The sequence below is a fragment of the Mirounga leonina genome, unplaced genomic scaffold (assembly GCF_011800145.1).
Source record: "Mirounga leonina isolate KUSES-001 unplaced genomic scaffold, KU_Mleo_1.0 Mir_108, whole genome shotgun sequence".
Classification (NCBI taxonomy): Eukaryota; Metazoa; Chordata; class Mammalia; order Carnivora; family Phocidae; genus Mirounga; species Mirounga leonina.
The window spans coordinates 705,698-722,688 of record NW_023270237.1 but is presented as its reverse complement, the minus strand read 5'-3'; the positions used below and the strand labels follow the sequence as shown (position 1 = coordinate 722,688).

The 16,991-nt window shown below is 37.8% G+C and overlaps 1 protein-coding gene across 1 annotated transcript in view; it reads right to left on the bottom strand.

The window, feature by feature from the left end:
• Window positions 1–8,278: 8,278 nt before the first annotated feature.
• Window positions 8,279–16,991, bottom strand: part of LOC118019423 (protein bicaudal C homolog 1) — a 281,958-nt gene continuing 273,245 nt past the window's right edge. The window contains exons 20-21 of the mRNA XM_035018592.1: window positions 16,101–16,200; window positions 8,279–10,629 (exon numbers count right to left, since the gene is read on the bottom strand). Of these exons, the coding sequence (XP_034874483.1) occupies window positions 10,499–10,629; window positions 16,101–16,200 (231 nt within the window). The 3' untranslated portion in view covers window positions 8,279–10,498. The remainder of the gene's footprint in view (window positions 10,630–16,100; window positions 16,201–16,991) is intronic.

Sequence of the window (16,991 nt, the reverse complement as noted above, 5' to 3'; positions counted from 1 at the left end):
AAGTTTATTGATCTTTACTACTATTTTTTTAAGTCTCTATAGCATTTATTTCTACTCTGATCTTTATTATTTCGTTCCTTCTATGGAGTTTGTTTGCTTTTCTTTTTCGAGTTCCTTTAAGTAAAAGCTTAAATTGGGATTTTTCTTGTTTCTGGATGTTCTTGTTCCCTCTTAGAACCACTTTTGCTGTGTCCCATAGATTCTGGAATGTCGTATTTCCATTTTCACTCGTCTCCAGGTATATTTTTTATTTCCTCTTTGATTTATTCATTGACCCACTGGTTGTTTAGTAGCATGTTGTTTAGCCTCCACGTCTTTATGGATTTTTCTCTCCAGGTTTTTTCTTGTAGTTGATTTCTAATTTCATACCATTGTGGTCAGAAAAGAAGCTTGATATGATTTCAATCTTCTTAAATTTATCAAGACTTGTTTCGTGGTCTAACATGTGATCTATCCTGGAGAATGTTCCATGCGGACTTAAGAAAAATGTGTATTCTGCTGTTTTTGTGTGGAATGTTCTGTGTATATCCATTAAGTCCATCTGGTCTAACATGTTGTTTAAAACTGATATTTCCTTATTGATTTTCTATCTAGATGATATATCCACTGATGTAAGGAAGGTGTTAATAACCCCTACTATTATTATGTTGCTGTCAATTTCTCCCTTTTGGTATGTTAATATTTACTTTGTATATTTTTGTCCTCCTGTGTTAGGTACAAATATATTTATATATGTTATATCTTCTTGTTGTGTTGACCCTTTTATCATTATGTAGTGCCCCTATTTGTTTTTTATTATAGTCTTTCTTTTAAAGTTTGTTTAGTCTGATAGGAATATAGCTACAATAGCTTCCTTTCATCACTATTTGCATGGAATACTTCATCTCTTCACTTTTAATCTGTGTGTGTCAGTACTTCTGAAATGAGTCTCTAATAGGCAGTATACAGATGTTTCTTGCTTTTTATCCATTCAGCAACTCTTTGTCTTTTGACTGGCAAATTTAGTCCATTTAAAATAATTATTGATATGTATGTCTTATTGTTATTTTGTTGTTTTCTGGCTGCTTTTGTAGTTCCTCTCTGTTTCTTCTTTCTTCTCTTTCTCTCATCCCTTGATGACTTTCTTTAGTGTTATGTTTAGATATTTTTCTCATTTTCTTTTGTGTGTTTATTTTTATTTATTTTTTTAGAAGATTTTATTTATTTATTTGGCAGAGAGAGAATGCGCAAGCAGGGGAAGTGGCAGAAGGAGAGGGAGAAGCAGGCTCTCCACTGAGCAGGAAGCCTAACTCAGGGCTCGATCCTAGAATCCTGGGATCATGACGTGAGCTGAAGGCAGATGCTTAACTGAGCCACCCAGGTGCCCCCTTTTGTGTGTTTAATATAAATTTTTGCTTTGTGGCTTGCAAAGTTCACATATATCATCCTATGTATGTGAGTCAGTTTTAAGTTGATAGTAACTGAAATTTGAATACATTCCAAAACTTTACATTTGTATTCCCCTACCAACATTTTGGTTTTGATGTCACTTTTTACATCTTTTTGATATATCCCTTAACTAATTATTACAGTTTTAGTTAACTTTGTTGCTTTTTTCTTTTAACCTTCATAGTACCTTTTTAAGTGATTAATCTACCTTTGCTATATATTATATAACATATGTATTACCTTTTCCAATGAGGTTTCCTACTTTCACGGTTCTTGTTATTTATTGGTGCTATTACTTTTCAGCCTTAAAGAAGTTCCCTTAACATTTCTTTTTTTCTTTTTTAAGATTCACTTATTTTAGAGAGAGCCTGAGAGCATTTTTTGGGGCAAGGAGAGGAGCAGAGGCAGAGGGAGAAAGAGAGAATCTCAATCAGACTTCCTGCTGAGCATGGAGCCCGAGACAGGACACAATCTCATAACCCTGAGGTCATGACCTAGCCAAAATCAAGAGTCATTTGGAACATATTTCTCTGTTTTCTCATTTTTGTTTGACTCTCTGTTTTTGTTTTTATGTATTACATGAAACAGACAACTCTCTTTGTCTTGAAGGAATGGCCTTGTGTAGGTGATAAATCTTCTCATTCAATCTTGCTCTTGGTTGTTTTTGAACGTTTGTGGTTGTCTAAACTGTATGATTTATTCTTGATATATCCCTATGGCTGAGGGTGTGCCAAGACCTGTCAAGTGTTCCAAAGGGCAGAATCTCATTTAGCACCTAGTTTCAGGGTAATTGGAAGCCAGATCCTCAGGCAGTAGGTTTAAAGTATGCAAATACATACAGTCCTGGAGGCTGCAATTGAAATTCCTGCTGGCCTCTAGACCAGGAGATCAGGAAGTATCCCCCGGGTGACAGTTGCAAAACTCTGGGCACCAGATGAGTGTATACACATTTCTGGGAGATCTCACTGAGCTACAGTGAGTCCAGGAGAGTACAACAATAGTGTCTCCCTGTTTACATTCCTTGGGAGCACTTCCATATCCCCTAGATGTGTGGGAAACCTGAAGTCTGTCCTTCAGGCTGAAGCTCTGGCTAAGTAAATAGTCCTTTTCACAGGTAGACTGGGGTTGTGTTTCAGTCTGCTGTGTGTGCAGTGCCTTTGGCAGGGGAGGGTGGCCTACCAACAATTGTCTTTCTGATTGTTGCATTCCTGTAGATCTCAGGAATGCCAGCTCCCTTGGCCACCAGGGCCAGGCAGTAATGGGGCATCTTTGTGTGGATTTTGTAAACCCACTGGCTTTAGCTAAGCAGCTGGAGAGTGTAGCGGGAGGGGCTTGCTGGCTGGTTACAGAAAGGCAGTGGGAAAATATCTTGACTGCACAAATCTATGTGCTTCAGGAATGTGGCAGGAGAGTGCCTTGTCTGTGCATACATGCCACCTTTAGGCTAGGAGCAGGAGAATGCCATGACCACTCATAGTCACCAGCCTGAGCCAGACAGTTGTGGGAATATCACAACCACTTGTGTTTGCAGACTTTAGCTAGGGAGTGGGAAAATACCACAACCATGCTCCCCTGCCCCAGCCAGGGAGCAGAGGGCTGCAACTGCCCACTCTTTCATGCTTTAGCCAAGCAGCAAGATAGCGCCATGACCTCTCACCCCTGCCTATCTTAGCAAGCAGCAGGGGAATTCTGTGTCTGAACTTGCCCATTCATGCTAGCAGGGTAGGTGAAGAGTGCAAAAATGGCATCCACCAACACCTTAGTATCCAGAGAGACAATCAGTTGTTCCCTGCCCCTCCAGCAGATGCTTTTAGAATAACAAATAAATCTCCTTCAAATATAATCTAAGATCTTTATGAACTGCTGTTTTTTTTTTACTGGGTCTCTGGGCAAGTGAGACTACACATGATCCCTTTAAAAGGGAATCTCAGTTTCCTATAGCACTTTGGGTGCCTTAGAAAACATCCCCATTGGTTTTCTAAGTCAGATGTTTTGGGGGCTTGTTTCTTTGGTATAGATCCCAGGAGTTGGGAGGCCTGATGTGGGATACCAACCCCTTGTTCCTCTGGGAGAAGCACCAGACTGGTGATATCATCCCTGTTGTGTGTCACCAAACCAGGGGTGGGGTTTTTGGTGACATTGCATCTCTGCCTCTCCTGTCTATTTAAATGTGGTCTTTTTATCCTTTTTTGGAGAGAAATAGTTCATCTAATTTTCGGTTCTCTTTCAGAATGAAATGAGCCATAGATTTGGTGTGTCTGTGGGAAGAGTTGAGTTCAGAGTCTTCCTATGCTGACATCTTATGGAAGTCATCTTTTGTCTTTTTGAAGATGGACATTTTAACAGACATGAAGTGACATCTCATTGTAGTTTTTGATTTGCATTTCCTTAATGACTAGAGATGTTGAGCATCTTGTATACCTGTTGGCCATTTATATATCTTTTTTGGAAAAAGTATTCAGATCTTTTGTCCTATTTTAATTGGATTCTTTGATGGTAGTGGTGGTCTTTGCTATTGAGTCATATGAGTTCTTAATATATATTGAATATTAACCTCTTATCAGGTATATGGTTTGCAAATACTTTTTCCCATCGTGTAGGTTTCTTTTCACTTTGCTTTTGCTGTGCAGAAACTTTTTAGTTCAATATAGTCCCACTTGTTTATTTTTGGTTTTGTTGCTGTGCTGTGCTGACACATAAAGGTGTCATATCCCAAAAAATCATTGCCAAGACCCATGCCAACAAACTTTTTTCCTATGATTCCTTTTGGGAGTTTCATGGTCTTAGGTCGTATATTTAAGTCTGTAGTCCATTTTGAGTTAATTTTTGTGAGTGGTATAATGTAAGGGTCTAGTTTCATTCCTTTACTGTGAATAACAAGTTTTTTAAAGCACTATTTATTAAACAGAATGTCTATTTTCCACTGGGTATTTTTGGTTTCCTTATAAATATTAGTTGACCGTATATGCTTAGGTTTATTTCTGGGCTCTCAGTTCTGTTCCACTCATCTATATTTATGTTTTTATCCAGGACCATACTGTTTTGATTACTATAGCTTTTTTGGTATAGCTTGAAATCAGAAAGTGTGATGGCACTCACTGTATTGTTTTCTCAGAACTGCTTTGGCTTTTTGGGTTTTTTTGTTATTCCATTTAAATTTTTGGATTTTTTTTTCTACTTCTGTAAATAATGCCATTGGAATCTTGATAAGGATTTAATTGGATCTATAGATGTCTTTTGGTAGTATCGACATTTAACAATATTAATTCTTCCAACCCATGAACACAGGATACCTTTCCACTTATTTGTGTCTTTGACTTCATCAGTGACCTGTAGTTCTCAGAGTAGAGTTTTACATCCTTGGTTGTTTACTCCTACATATTTTATTGCTTTTGATACTATTGTAAATAAGATAATGTTATTTTTTTGATAATTTGTTGCATGTATATAGAAACACTACCGGTATTTGTATATGAAATTTGTATCCTGCAATTTTATTGAATTCACTGATCAGATCTAAGTTTTGGGTGGTCTTTAGGATTTTCTAAATACAAAATCATTTCATCTGTAAATAGAGACAATTTTATTTCTTCCTTTCCAATCCTGATACTTTTTATTTCTTTTTTCTTGCCTGATTGCTTTGACAAAGACTTCTAGTACTTTGTTGACTAGGAGTGGTGCAAGTGGGCACTCTAGTCTTGTTCCTGATTCTAAAGGAAAAGCTTTCAACCTTTCACCATTGGGTTTGATGCCAGTATGATGCTATGATAAACGACCTTTATTATTTAGAAGTATGTTCCTTTTACATGTAATTTGTTGAATTTCTATCATCAGTGTTGAATTTTGTCAAATGCTATTTCTGCGTCTATTGAAATGATTATATGGGTTTTTCCTTCATTTAATTAATGTGATGTATCATATTGATTGATTTGCATATTTTGAACTATTCTTGAATCCCAGGTATAAATCACACTTGATCATGGTGACTGAACCTTTAATTATGCTGTTGAATTGAGTTTGCTAGTATTTTATTGAAAAATTTTGCCATGTACATTCATTAGAATGTTGGTCTGAATTTTTCTTTTGGGGAGTTTCCTTTTCTGGCTTTGGTATCATGTAGTGCTGACCTTGTAAAATCAGTCTGGTAGTGTTCCCTCCTCTTTGATTTTTGGAACAGCTTGAGAAGGATAAAGATTGGCACTAATTCTTTAAATATTTGGTAAAATTCACCAGTGAAGCTGTTGATCCTGGGCTTTTCTTCATTGGGAGATTTTTTATTATTCCTTACTGGTAATTAGTCTATTCTAATTTTCTATTTCTTCTTGATTCAGTCTTGGTAGTTTATATATTTCTAAGAACTTTTCCATTTTTTCTGGATTGTCCAATTTGCTGGGGTATAGTTGTTCATAATAGCCTCTTATGATTCTTTTTATTTCTGTAGTGTCAGTTGTAATATCTCCTTTTTCATTTATCATTTTGTTGATTTGGACCTCTCTCTTTTTTTTTTTTGCTTAGTCCAGCTAAAGGTTTGTCAATGTATCTATCTTTTCAAAGAACTCTTAGTCAATCTTTCCTATTTTTTTCCTGTTCTCTATTTCTCTTATCTCTCCTCTTTTAATATTTCCTTCCTTCTGCTAACTATGGGCTCAATTTGTTCTTCACTTTCTAGTTCCTTAAAGCCTAGAATTAGGTTTTTTATTTAGGATCTTTCTTGCTTCTTAGTGTAGGCATTTATTACTATTATCTTCTGAGAATTGCTTTTGCTGCATACTGTAAATTTTGCATATTGTGTTTCCATTTTTGTTTGTCTCAAGATATTGTTATTTCCCTTTTAATTTCTTCGATTCATTTGTTGTTCAAGATGAAGTTAATTTCCACAAATTCATGAATTTTCCAGTTTTTCTCTTCTTTTTGATTTTATTGTAATCAGAGAAGATACTTAGTATGATTTCATTTTTCTTGAATTTGTTAAGACTTGTTTTGTGCCTTGACATATGGTCTATTCTAAGAAACGTTTCCATGTGTGCTTGAGAAGAATGTATGTTCTCCTGTCATTGGATAGAATGTTCTGAATATATGTTAGGTCCTTTTGGTCTATACTGTTGTTCAAATCCAGTTTCCTTACTGATTCTCTGTCTGATCTATCCATTGAGAGTGGGGTATTAAAGTCCCCAACTATTACTGTATTGCTATTTCTCTTTTTAGCTCTGTTAGTTTTTGCTTTATATATTTAGGTGCTCCTATTTGGGTGCATAAACATTCACAATTGTTTTATCTTCATGTGGATTGACCCCTACATCATTATATAATGACCTTCTTTGCCTCTTTTTTGCATTTTTATTTATTTTTTTAAAGACTTATTTATTTGACAGCACAAGCAGGCAGAGTGGCACATAGAGGAGGGGAAGGGGGATTGAGAAACCTAAGCAGAATCCACACTCCACTCAGCGCAGAGCCCAACATGGGGCTCCATCCCACGACCCTGAGATCATGACCTGAGCTGAAACCAAGAGTCGGACACTTACGGTTTTCCATTCCTAATGTAAGAATAGCGAGGGCAAGGGTTTATGTTCCATTCACTGATGCTCCTAGAACAGGGCCTGGTACTTACTAAGCCCTATGTACTTACAGAAAAATGAGCAAATGAATAACTTAATTTTGGGTTTATAGGTAATATTTCAGTTATCTAAAGAATTCTTGTGCTAGAAACATTTTTAAAGAACCACTGGCACAGGTAATTCAAGTGGAGGTATTTCTGGAAGCATAGTAAGTGGAAGGTTAGGGTTTCCTTGAGATTTAACAAATCTCAGGATTAGTAGTATGATATTAATTCCATTTGAAAATGAGTTCAGACAGAATCTCAGACAGAATCTCAGCAGAAGGCACAGTGAGTGTTCAGTGTGACAGCACGATGGTCTCTGAAACAGGAACCTGGGTCAAGAAGCCCAGCGTAACTTTAGTAAAGAGCTGATGGATGAGGTTGTCAAAGTGGTCATACACTTGGTTCTTTATAATTTTTTTTTTTTTAGATTTTATTTATTTGAGAGAGACAGAGACAGTGAGATAGAGAGCACAAGTGGGGAGGAGAGGGAGAAGCAGGCTCCCCACAGAGCAGGGAGCCTGATGCGGGACTCGATCCCAGGACCCCGGGATCATGACCTGAGCCGAAGGCAGACACTTAACCAACTGAGCCACCCAGGCGCCCCACACTTGATTCTTTATAAAACAAAGAAAGAACAAGAATAAAACGTGTAATCTTACTCTTTTGGTATATACCTATGGGTGGCCAGAGAAACAATGATTGATTACTGGTCCTGAACTCACTGGCTAAAATAAAGTGCCTTAGCTTCTGAATGAATATGAGGCCAATGCAAAACAACAGGAGAGAGAATGCATGCTCAATTCTACTGCAGAGACATCTTCCAATTCTGCTGAAAATGGCAAAAAATAAGAGGAGTTTTCTTAGAAAACAAAGGCATAGGTTTATGTAAAATTTTTTTTTTCAAAAAAAAAAAGACACATTTCATCTAGCAAGGGCAATACAAAGGGGTTATATAAATTTATTTTTCATATAACAATTGATTAGTTTAGAAAAAATTCCCATTTTCAATGCTTAATTCCATCTCGCATTTAAAAAAAAAAATCACTAAAAGGACAAAAAAATCCCCACAAAAATACAATCTGTATCTGTTCTCTATTTACAGATAACCGGTCACTATTAAGGCACAGATTGATTAAAAACTAACATTTATTCAAATAATCCAAATATTTTGTGCATCATACAACACTGACAACACCATATACTGTAGTGTCATATTCCCTTCATTGCATCAAGAGAAAATGAGAAAAGTAATTTCCAGTGTTTTTATTTATTTTTAGCCACCCTATTTAATCTAGTTTAATTGGGACAGTTTTCTCTTTGGCATAGTATCAAAGCACTGTTCATAAAACCTGTATCAACTTAATACTGCAAATTCATTCCATCTTCTGTTACAACTGCATCATAGAGAGCTGGGGAAAGAGCTCTAAATGATTGTTGTTGTTGTTTCCTAATTTGGGAAGGTCTTATTAAAGAAATGAAATTTACAGCACTGAGTGGAACAGGAAACAAATCCGAATTCTTACCCTGTGCTGACTGTGGAGCATGATGTGTTCATACAGCCATGTAAGGCAGGGAGCTCCAGGTGACGATATGTATACATGGGACATGTGCACAAGATGATTCTGTTGTACTTGCAAAAGGAGCAACTTGGTTCTCACACCTAAGCACGCAAGATTTAGTTTAGGAATGGGCATCTCCTTCGTGCCTTCATAACTGATATAATTTTATGACAGGCCCATTATCTATGCCTTCCAGGTTACCATATTATTTTTTAAAGTGAAATTTTTTCTGTGTGCAAAATTTCTCTTCAACTCTTTTTTTACTTTAACGGTAAGACTTAGTCATGGACAAATGTCTGGCGAATCTTTCTAATCTCACATTTGTATCAAAGTCCCCAATTGTTATGTATGCTGATGTCATGCCTTCTGCTGAGAACGTGCGACAGTGGTTTATGTCCATGTAGAGAGTCTTGAATACTGAACATAAATAAGTCATTACAGTACAGGTAATTCAGAACATTTCCTATGGGAAAGTTTTCCAACAAATTAATACACTTGGAAATAATATTGCCTTGAAGAAAGAGAGGCACTTAGTGATTTTCTTCATGGATTGAAAACCCTTCATAAATCTATAATAAGATGTACGGAAAGACCTAGGAAACAATGTTGCCTGATTTCTTGGACTTTCACAGTATAAGATAGTAACAATGAGTCTAGTCACTTGGAAAATAGGTTTTTTTTTGTTTTTGGTCTTCCTTTGGAACTCAGCTGTTTTATAAACTGTCACCCTGGAAACTCAAATAAAACCTTTCTGTTCCCAGCAAACACAAGTCAACTTCAAGCAGACAGATATGGTTTTTAAAGTCCTGTGACCATATGGAGCACAGATAGAGTGTACATGATAAGGATAGTAATCTATTTCTCCTCTTAATGGCAACAGTGCTGTCTTGTCAGATGATTATTTGTCTTTTTTTTAAATAAAATGACAATCTAGGGCTCCAGTTATTGAATGCCGTCCATTCTCTACCATAAATCTCTAGTAGATATCAATTTAATCAGTTATGTACTGTATGCTTATAATATCTAAAAATAAAAGTTTGATATAAATAAGTGTCCTTTAGTGGCAGTATACTAAAGAATAGCCCTTTGCCTTCAGACAACCATTAAAATCATTTTAGCAATACAGGCAGCAGCTAAATATGATGACTGCAAAGGGTTAATATTGCAAAGTCCATCTGGTCTTTCTTTGCACCTGTTATGTGAAATAGGTTCATTGCTAATTATTTCTAGGATGTTGACATAAATGAACAGAACTGGTCCAGAACCAAGGGGGAGTCACTTACATTTCTCAAAGTCAGAATATTCTGCACAAAACTAATAATCCAGTACCATTTTAAATAAAAATTTGATAGAAAAGTATAACTAAATCTGATTTGTACCAATATATCAGGTGACATGAAAATTGAGAGAAAGAGAGATAATTTCCACAGGACAAGATATTAGAAAGTGTAAAGTGCTGAAAGACCTCAATAATTATTTTAAAGCAGTAAATTCCATTTTGATTATTTTTTAAAAAATCCCCAAATCCCTAAACAAAACAAGCAAACAAAAGAACCTCTAAGTTTTCTGGCCTCCCAGATGTCAATTAATCCTTCATTTTAAGTAAAAAATCAGTGCATATGTTATTTAGGTAAATAAAAACAGGAAATAAAGCCCTACCCTCAGATTGCAAGTTCTGTCCGATTGCCATTAAAAAAAAAAAAGTCATCCAAATGTGGCATTCTGTATGATGACCTAAGATCATCTTCTCTCTTTTGTCCCTTTTTGGCGCAAAGTTCAGGTGTGAATAAGATGCTTTGGTCCTGATCCCAGACACCCAGAGTGCTGAGGACGGTGTGCAGTGAAGGCTGTTCACAGATCTCGTGTGTCCAACTTGACTGGCGGGTGCATGCCGGGAGGGTAGGTGTTGCTACCAGCGGCCACTGACACTAGCAATGTGTGAGTGATACTGACGGGGTAGCCTCCCACTTGCTCCGCCTTCCAGGAAAGAGGTGCGTGCACTTGGTGGTTCAAAAAGCTTTCTTCGATTTTTATTTAGTTCTAGAGAGAGAAAGAGAGAATTGTTAGGAGCTCAGTGGCGAAGTTGTCTAATCTACAGGACATGGCAGGAGAGCTCAGAAAATGGTGACATAGGAAGGTTTTGGAGGGAGAGTCAACTCTGGTAGCAAAAGGAAAAGTTTTAGTTGCCGGTCAAGACATTTCTGAAGTGCTAGAAAGTCTGATATTAAGTGGAGCATGTTGGTAGTGAGAGAACCAAGGACAGCAAATCATTTTTACTGCAGTTTGTAGACTACCTGGGAGATATGTCATTCTCAGAACCCTCTGTACTCCTGATATACAAATTAAACAGTTTGAACTATCCCAAATGTCACTGCAGAGGCAAAGGGAGGGGGGCCATCAAAGCTGGTGAAAGGCATATGAGAGGATGTATTACCAATGACATAGAAAATCATTACAGCTACTGAACTCATCCATGTCAAACACAGCAGTCATGAAATCACCGAGGTCAGACATGAAAAGAAGACCCCACACAGAAACACGAGAATAACGGAGGAGCACGCAGAAGCGTTAAGCCACAGCCTGACGGCTCTCCTGACTCATGATGCGTCTGCTCCTGGAGTCAGAAAGAGTTCTGTGAAGAACTGTATCAGCAGGAGTTTCCTTTGAATAAAAAAATCAACTTAGTAAAAATAGCAACAGTTTAGTAAATTATTATAACTGAAAACAACTTATACTTGAATTCAAGTTCTTAGGAAAAAACTAAGATGCTTTATTTTAATTTTAAAGAAACCAGAGTACTGAGAAAAGCACAACTGATTTTGCCTTTCACCAACTAGAAATTACTAACCAGAAAGGTAAAAAATTAACTGAAGCACCTTGTTTATCACTATGCAACAACCCCCTGCCCCCACCGCATATATTTACAAATCCTCAAACCAAGTGATTTAACTCTTGCTAATGAACTCATACCAGTAAAGAGAACTGTCCTACTCTGGAAACTAGGGTTCCAATAGCCACCAAACCCAAGTATCAAATAATGGGATATAGTTGATGTGATTAAAGTTGTCTTTTCTTTCTTTTCCTTTTTTTTTTTTTTTTTAAAGGGAGTGGAGCCAGTGATCCCGCACATGCATTTGCACAGTACTCAGAACTTTTCAACCCCGCCCAGGTACAATCCCCTTTCCAATTCTGAAGTTGCACTGCCAAGTATGGCTACACTGATGCTGGGGCTCAGGACAACAGACTCAAGTGGCAGGGCGCCGGCCACGGGTGGCTCAGGACAGCCATATGGCCAGATGTGCAATGATCTCCCAAGTTCTGGAAGATGAACCAACACCCTTAATATTTCACCCCACTGCCTTCCAAAATGTACATGTCTGCCCCACAGGGGTGATGCAAGAGTGGAGATCTCTCTCTTTTATTCACAGTTAGGTCTTCGGGGGAACAAAAAAAAGTGACTTAGTGGTGCTTATTAAACAGAAGAAGCACTTTACAATTTGTTTTGTCCTATTTAAGCCTCCTTAAGGAGTAAATGATATCACTATTCTCCATTTTATTTATTTATATATTTTTAAAATATTTTATTTATTTGAGAGTGAGAGAGAGACCATGAGCCAGGGGAGGGGCAGAGAAGCAGACTCCCCTTCTGAGCAGGGAGCCCGACGTGGGACTCGATCCCAGGACTCTGGGATCATGACCTGAGCCGAAGGTAGATGCGTAACCGACCAAGCCACCCAGACACACACTATCCTCCATTTTAGATAAGAAAGAAAATTGAGTTTTAAAAACAGACAACGTCCACACAGCTTTTAAGTGACAGGCTGAAACTCTATCTGCCTACACAAAGGTCCATATCCTGTGCCCTCGGCTCCAGTGGTCCATCCATTGAGTAAAGAAGACCAACTGGGGCATCAGGAATACAAATTTTAAAAATCAGTAGTTTCAAGTATGCCAGATAATAGAGCTGTACTTCAGATTTTACGATACCAAATTTATTTTTTAAACAGAGAAACATAGCTTTAAAACTCTGGAGAAGCAAGGAAGATATCTGTATGAGCAAGATATATGCAGGCATGCTTATAGATGGCTACCTTCAAATTCCTGCAGAAACACTGTAACCATGACATTCCTACTAAAAGTTGAACATATGTATCTTGTTTAAAAAACAGAGATTCAGAAATCAAGACAGAATTTAATGTATTTAAAGGCAACTATAGGAGACTTAAGAATAAATGAATCCCCTTAAAAGTACACGGCCTGGGAAAGTTTTATCACCTTCTAGTTAGAAGACTGTCTTTGGCCTCCATTATCTCATGAGAGAACAACCCATGAACCAGGAGAACATTCCCATACTATAGAGAAGGAAAAGGAATGAGCAGGTGAAACACCAGTCCCCCCCTAGCACACGTAACATGTACAGTCGAGCACATGAAGAAATTGGGCCACTGAAGACACGTTTTTAAAAAAGACATTGAAAACTTTGTTCTGAAAAGTCACATGAACTAGACTTTTGAGAGAATAAAATGACCATGAAGGAATTCGTCCATTCCCTAAAGAAATAATTTCTAAGGTATATATTTCCAAATGTGAAACAGAGCTAAATCTAGAGATTATCAAAGATCAAGTCCTACTGAAGAGACTTTAATTTTTGTTGTTGTTTTTTACATTAAAAAGCAAACTCCCTTCTGAGTTTTTTCAAGTAAACCTAAGAGATAGTTTGGGAAAATACCAACCTTTTTCTTTGAAATTCCAAGGTTCACACAATCCTGGCAGCTCTCAGGATCTTGTTGCGGGTCTGAACAGAGTCACAAACTAAAAGAATAGGTCGGGAAATGTTAGATCTACCTGAGGCCGTGGTGGGAAGCCTGTCAACAGGATGCTAAAGTCCCTTTTACCTTGTCCCTGTACATTTAGTTAACCACTCACTAAAACACTCGGAGAGAAATCAAAGAATTTTTTTAAAAAGACCATTTTTTTTTTCCTCTGATCCATCTCTACTAGAGACAAATCCCCTCTCCTTCTATGACATTAAAAGAAATGTCTTCTGGCCCAAGATTAAAAACAGAATAAAACCTCACACTGAAAGAATGACCCTGATCACAAATTAAAAATCTATACAATTTTAGAAAGGAATTTTGAGCAAAGTCTGTGTCTAACCAAACTATGTAACCACAAGACAAACGTGAGTAAAAGCTGCCCAACTATCCTGTATCTATCCCTGGAAATGGAATGTTCTGAGACTAGAAATGGATGTCTTTGTTATCAGATGAGTTGAATTGGAAAAAGAAGCTTTTTGACAAAGGGTTTCTCAATATAAACTTATTACTTGCAGAGAAAACAATTTACCAGGTTCAAACAAATATGCTCAACAAAGTAAGGCAAAATCATCCTTAAAATAATCAAATACTTCACACTGTGCAGAGAACATTCATAAGGCATCTATTCAAAGCCTCTAATTTCCTTTAAAAGCAAGAAGACCTGTGAACCCCATTGAGAGAGGTGGTCTACAGAACCACACTGAGGAGAAAAAAAAAATTAAAGAAGATTCAAAACCCCTCCTGTTTCCCACTCTACTACCCAAAACTCATCTGAAATATATCACAAATGTGTTCCAGAATAAAGGCCCCAATGATTTAGAAATACCTGCTTGTTGCTGGGAGCTTTACAAAGTTTGGGTGCACAAAGAAAGAATTTTCATTATATGGTCCCTTACATTCCATGATTCTCTAGTGAATAATTCTAGAACATAAACTTCTCTGGTATAAATGTGCTGGCTCACAAGCATATTTTTACACTATAGGCTCGGTGACTGTGTGAATTAAGTTTCAAGTAGTATATTAATTTATTTTTTAAATTAATAAAAGAATGTGAACATATATAAAGTTAATTGGGTCTAGAAATAGCACTTCAGGGCTGAGCTTCAGAGTAAACAAATTGAAAACCTATTGCCACAGGTTGTAAAAAAAGAAAGAACAAAAGAGTGTATCGCTAATCATATACACCGTTAAAACTGTAGGTTATTTTCACTACACCTGATGACACAGCGCTGGGAAGGACAGACCTTAGAAATGGAAGGTAACCTTACACAATTATCTATTGCAACCCACCTTCATGGTTAAGAAACTAAAACCAAACGAGGTTTGGAAACTCACCCAAGGACTAATGACTTGGCAGAGGCAAAGCTCAGATCTCCTTATGTGAATATAGTGCTCTTTCTACTATACCAAGCTGATCTTATGAACAAACAAGAAAAAGCATCTGCCCTGTGGCGTTTCATTAATGCAACCAGTTGGGTACACAGGACGGGAGAAGACTTCTCAAACTGACCTGCAGGACTCTATCCACGGAGGAGCCTAACAGGCCGCTCAATGGCTGCATTTCCACCCTTATTTCAAAGCTGCTTTGCTTGTATGTGCTTCAGATAGTAGGTCTATATATAAGATTTCCTGAGGGAGTTGGGAGGGGGATGCAATCTCGGGCTAAAATAAAATGGAAAACCACTGAGGTTTTCATTTTATTTGCTGATCTGCTCAGTGAATGCTGTCTGGAAAGGACTTGCACTGGCTGGATGCCCCTGCTGGCCTCATAAAGGCACAGCCTGCAAAAATCCATGTTTCGAAAAGGCAAAGTCATTTTCCCACCACCCCTGACACTGGGCTTCTGCCCTTGGTGTCTCTGTCTTTGAGAAACTGGCACACATATAACGTTGACATTAATGAACATCAGAACTTCTTCAAAAAGTAACCTTATTTTTTTTTGCCCCTGATATCTTCCTCATATTTCTCTCTATACCTTTTTGAGGTACACGGTTATGTATTTGCAGATTCCTGACTCACCATCCAGCTTAATTCCTCTTAAATGGCAGATACTCAGGAAATACACATAAGAGCATTTTCTAATACATAGAATATACAACAGACACACAAAAAAGGTGGTCTGGGAGACAGACAACATTATTTTCCTTCATTCTGTAACTACACTCAGGATACACCCTTCTGTGACTCACAAATTCTATTAAGAGTTTGGGAAAAATTTAAAAGCAAGACAATAGTGCCAGATTCCAGCTATACCAAGGATCATTCTCTTCTTCCCTGGTGCAATGATCTCAGTTGACATACAAGGATACATGCAGCTGGAAACATGACAGCCAATCCAAAATAATTATTCACTAACCCAATGATTATTGCTTAACACAGCCACAAAAAGGAGAATTCCACCTCTCACCCATTCTTGTGTTCTGCCAAGGGCCATTTTGGTTAGATCTTTCTGAAGAGATTGGTTTTAAAGAACAACATTGTCAAGGCAGGTTTTCAGGCAATGCCTTGATGAAGGAGCAGTAGGGATGTTCTCAGCATTTGTCACACTGTTAGTGGGAAAACAGTCTAGAACCACAACCACATGGTGCCAGCATAGTAAGCAAGTGGTTGATGGACAGAACCAGCCCCACTGGCTGAGGCCACTGGCAGAGGTTATTCAGGTTTTAAAATAAGAGTATGAGCATTTATATTCACCTGAGATTGCAAGCAGCATTTTCCTCCTGGCACCAAAAGTCGTAATTCCCAGCTCCTTCAGATCCTGATCTGTGAGAGTGAGGAATGTTTGAAGATCGATCTGTGGGTGAAAAAGTAATCTATAACCAATACATTAAGCACTTATTTTCTTGCTCACTAAAAGTTCAACTCATTATTACACATATTCCATCTACTAATTATGCTCTGCCTACTTCCAAAAAGGAACGGTGGTGTCACAAACCGAGGGGACAAGGGCTAAGTGATAAAGGTGGTGAAATTAAAGTGATGATTCTGGCATAAGACTTCGGCTAAGCCAGTTATTTACTGCAACTGAGATTAAATATTTAGGTCTTAGCATTCTGGCAGCCAGAGCAAAAAGGGAAGCACAAATTCTACAGTTTTGGGGAACTGATAAAAGGAAGAATACATACCTGTCCAGAAGAGAGAAAATATTTCTTAGCTTTGGATTCTGAATTGGTCAAGTATAGCTCTATAAATGAAATTGAATAATACCATATCTGGTATCCTCCACTGTGTTCTTCATAAGAATGAGAGAATTCCTAGATTACATGAGACACATGGTTCACTTGGCTCAGCCTGGCAAATTATCTCCAACAGTGGCATATAAGAGGTATTTCCAGGGACAATATAAGTGCCCTCTCTGGCATCAGCAACTGAGTGTGGAGGGACGTAGCTCAAGAATCCCACCCCTCCTTTTAAGACCGTGTGGAGGAACAGAAAGGTCATGAGCTCTGAAGCCAGAGGGTGTTGACTCTCTATTCTGCCCCTGCCATTACTACTTGTGGGCACTTCGGGCTGACAACACTGCACCTTACAGGGCTCCAGTGGGCATTAAAAGTGATTGGAGATATAAAGCAATGGGCTCACCAA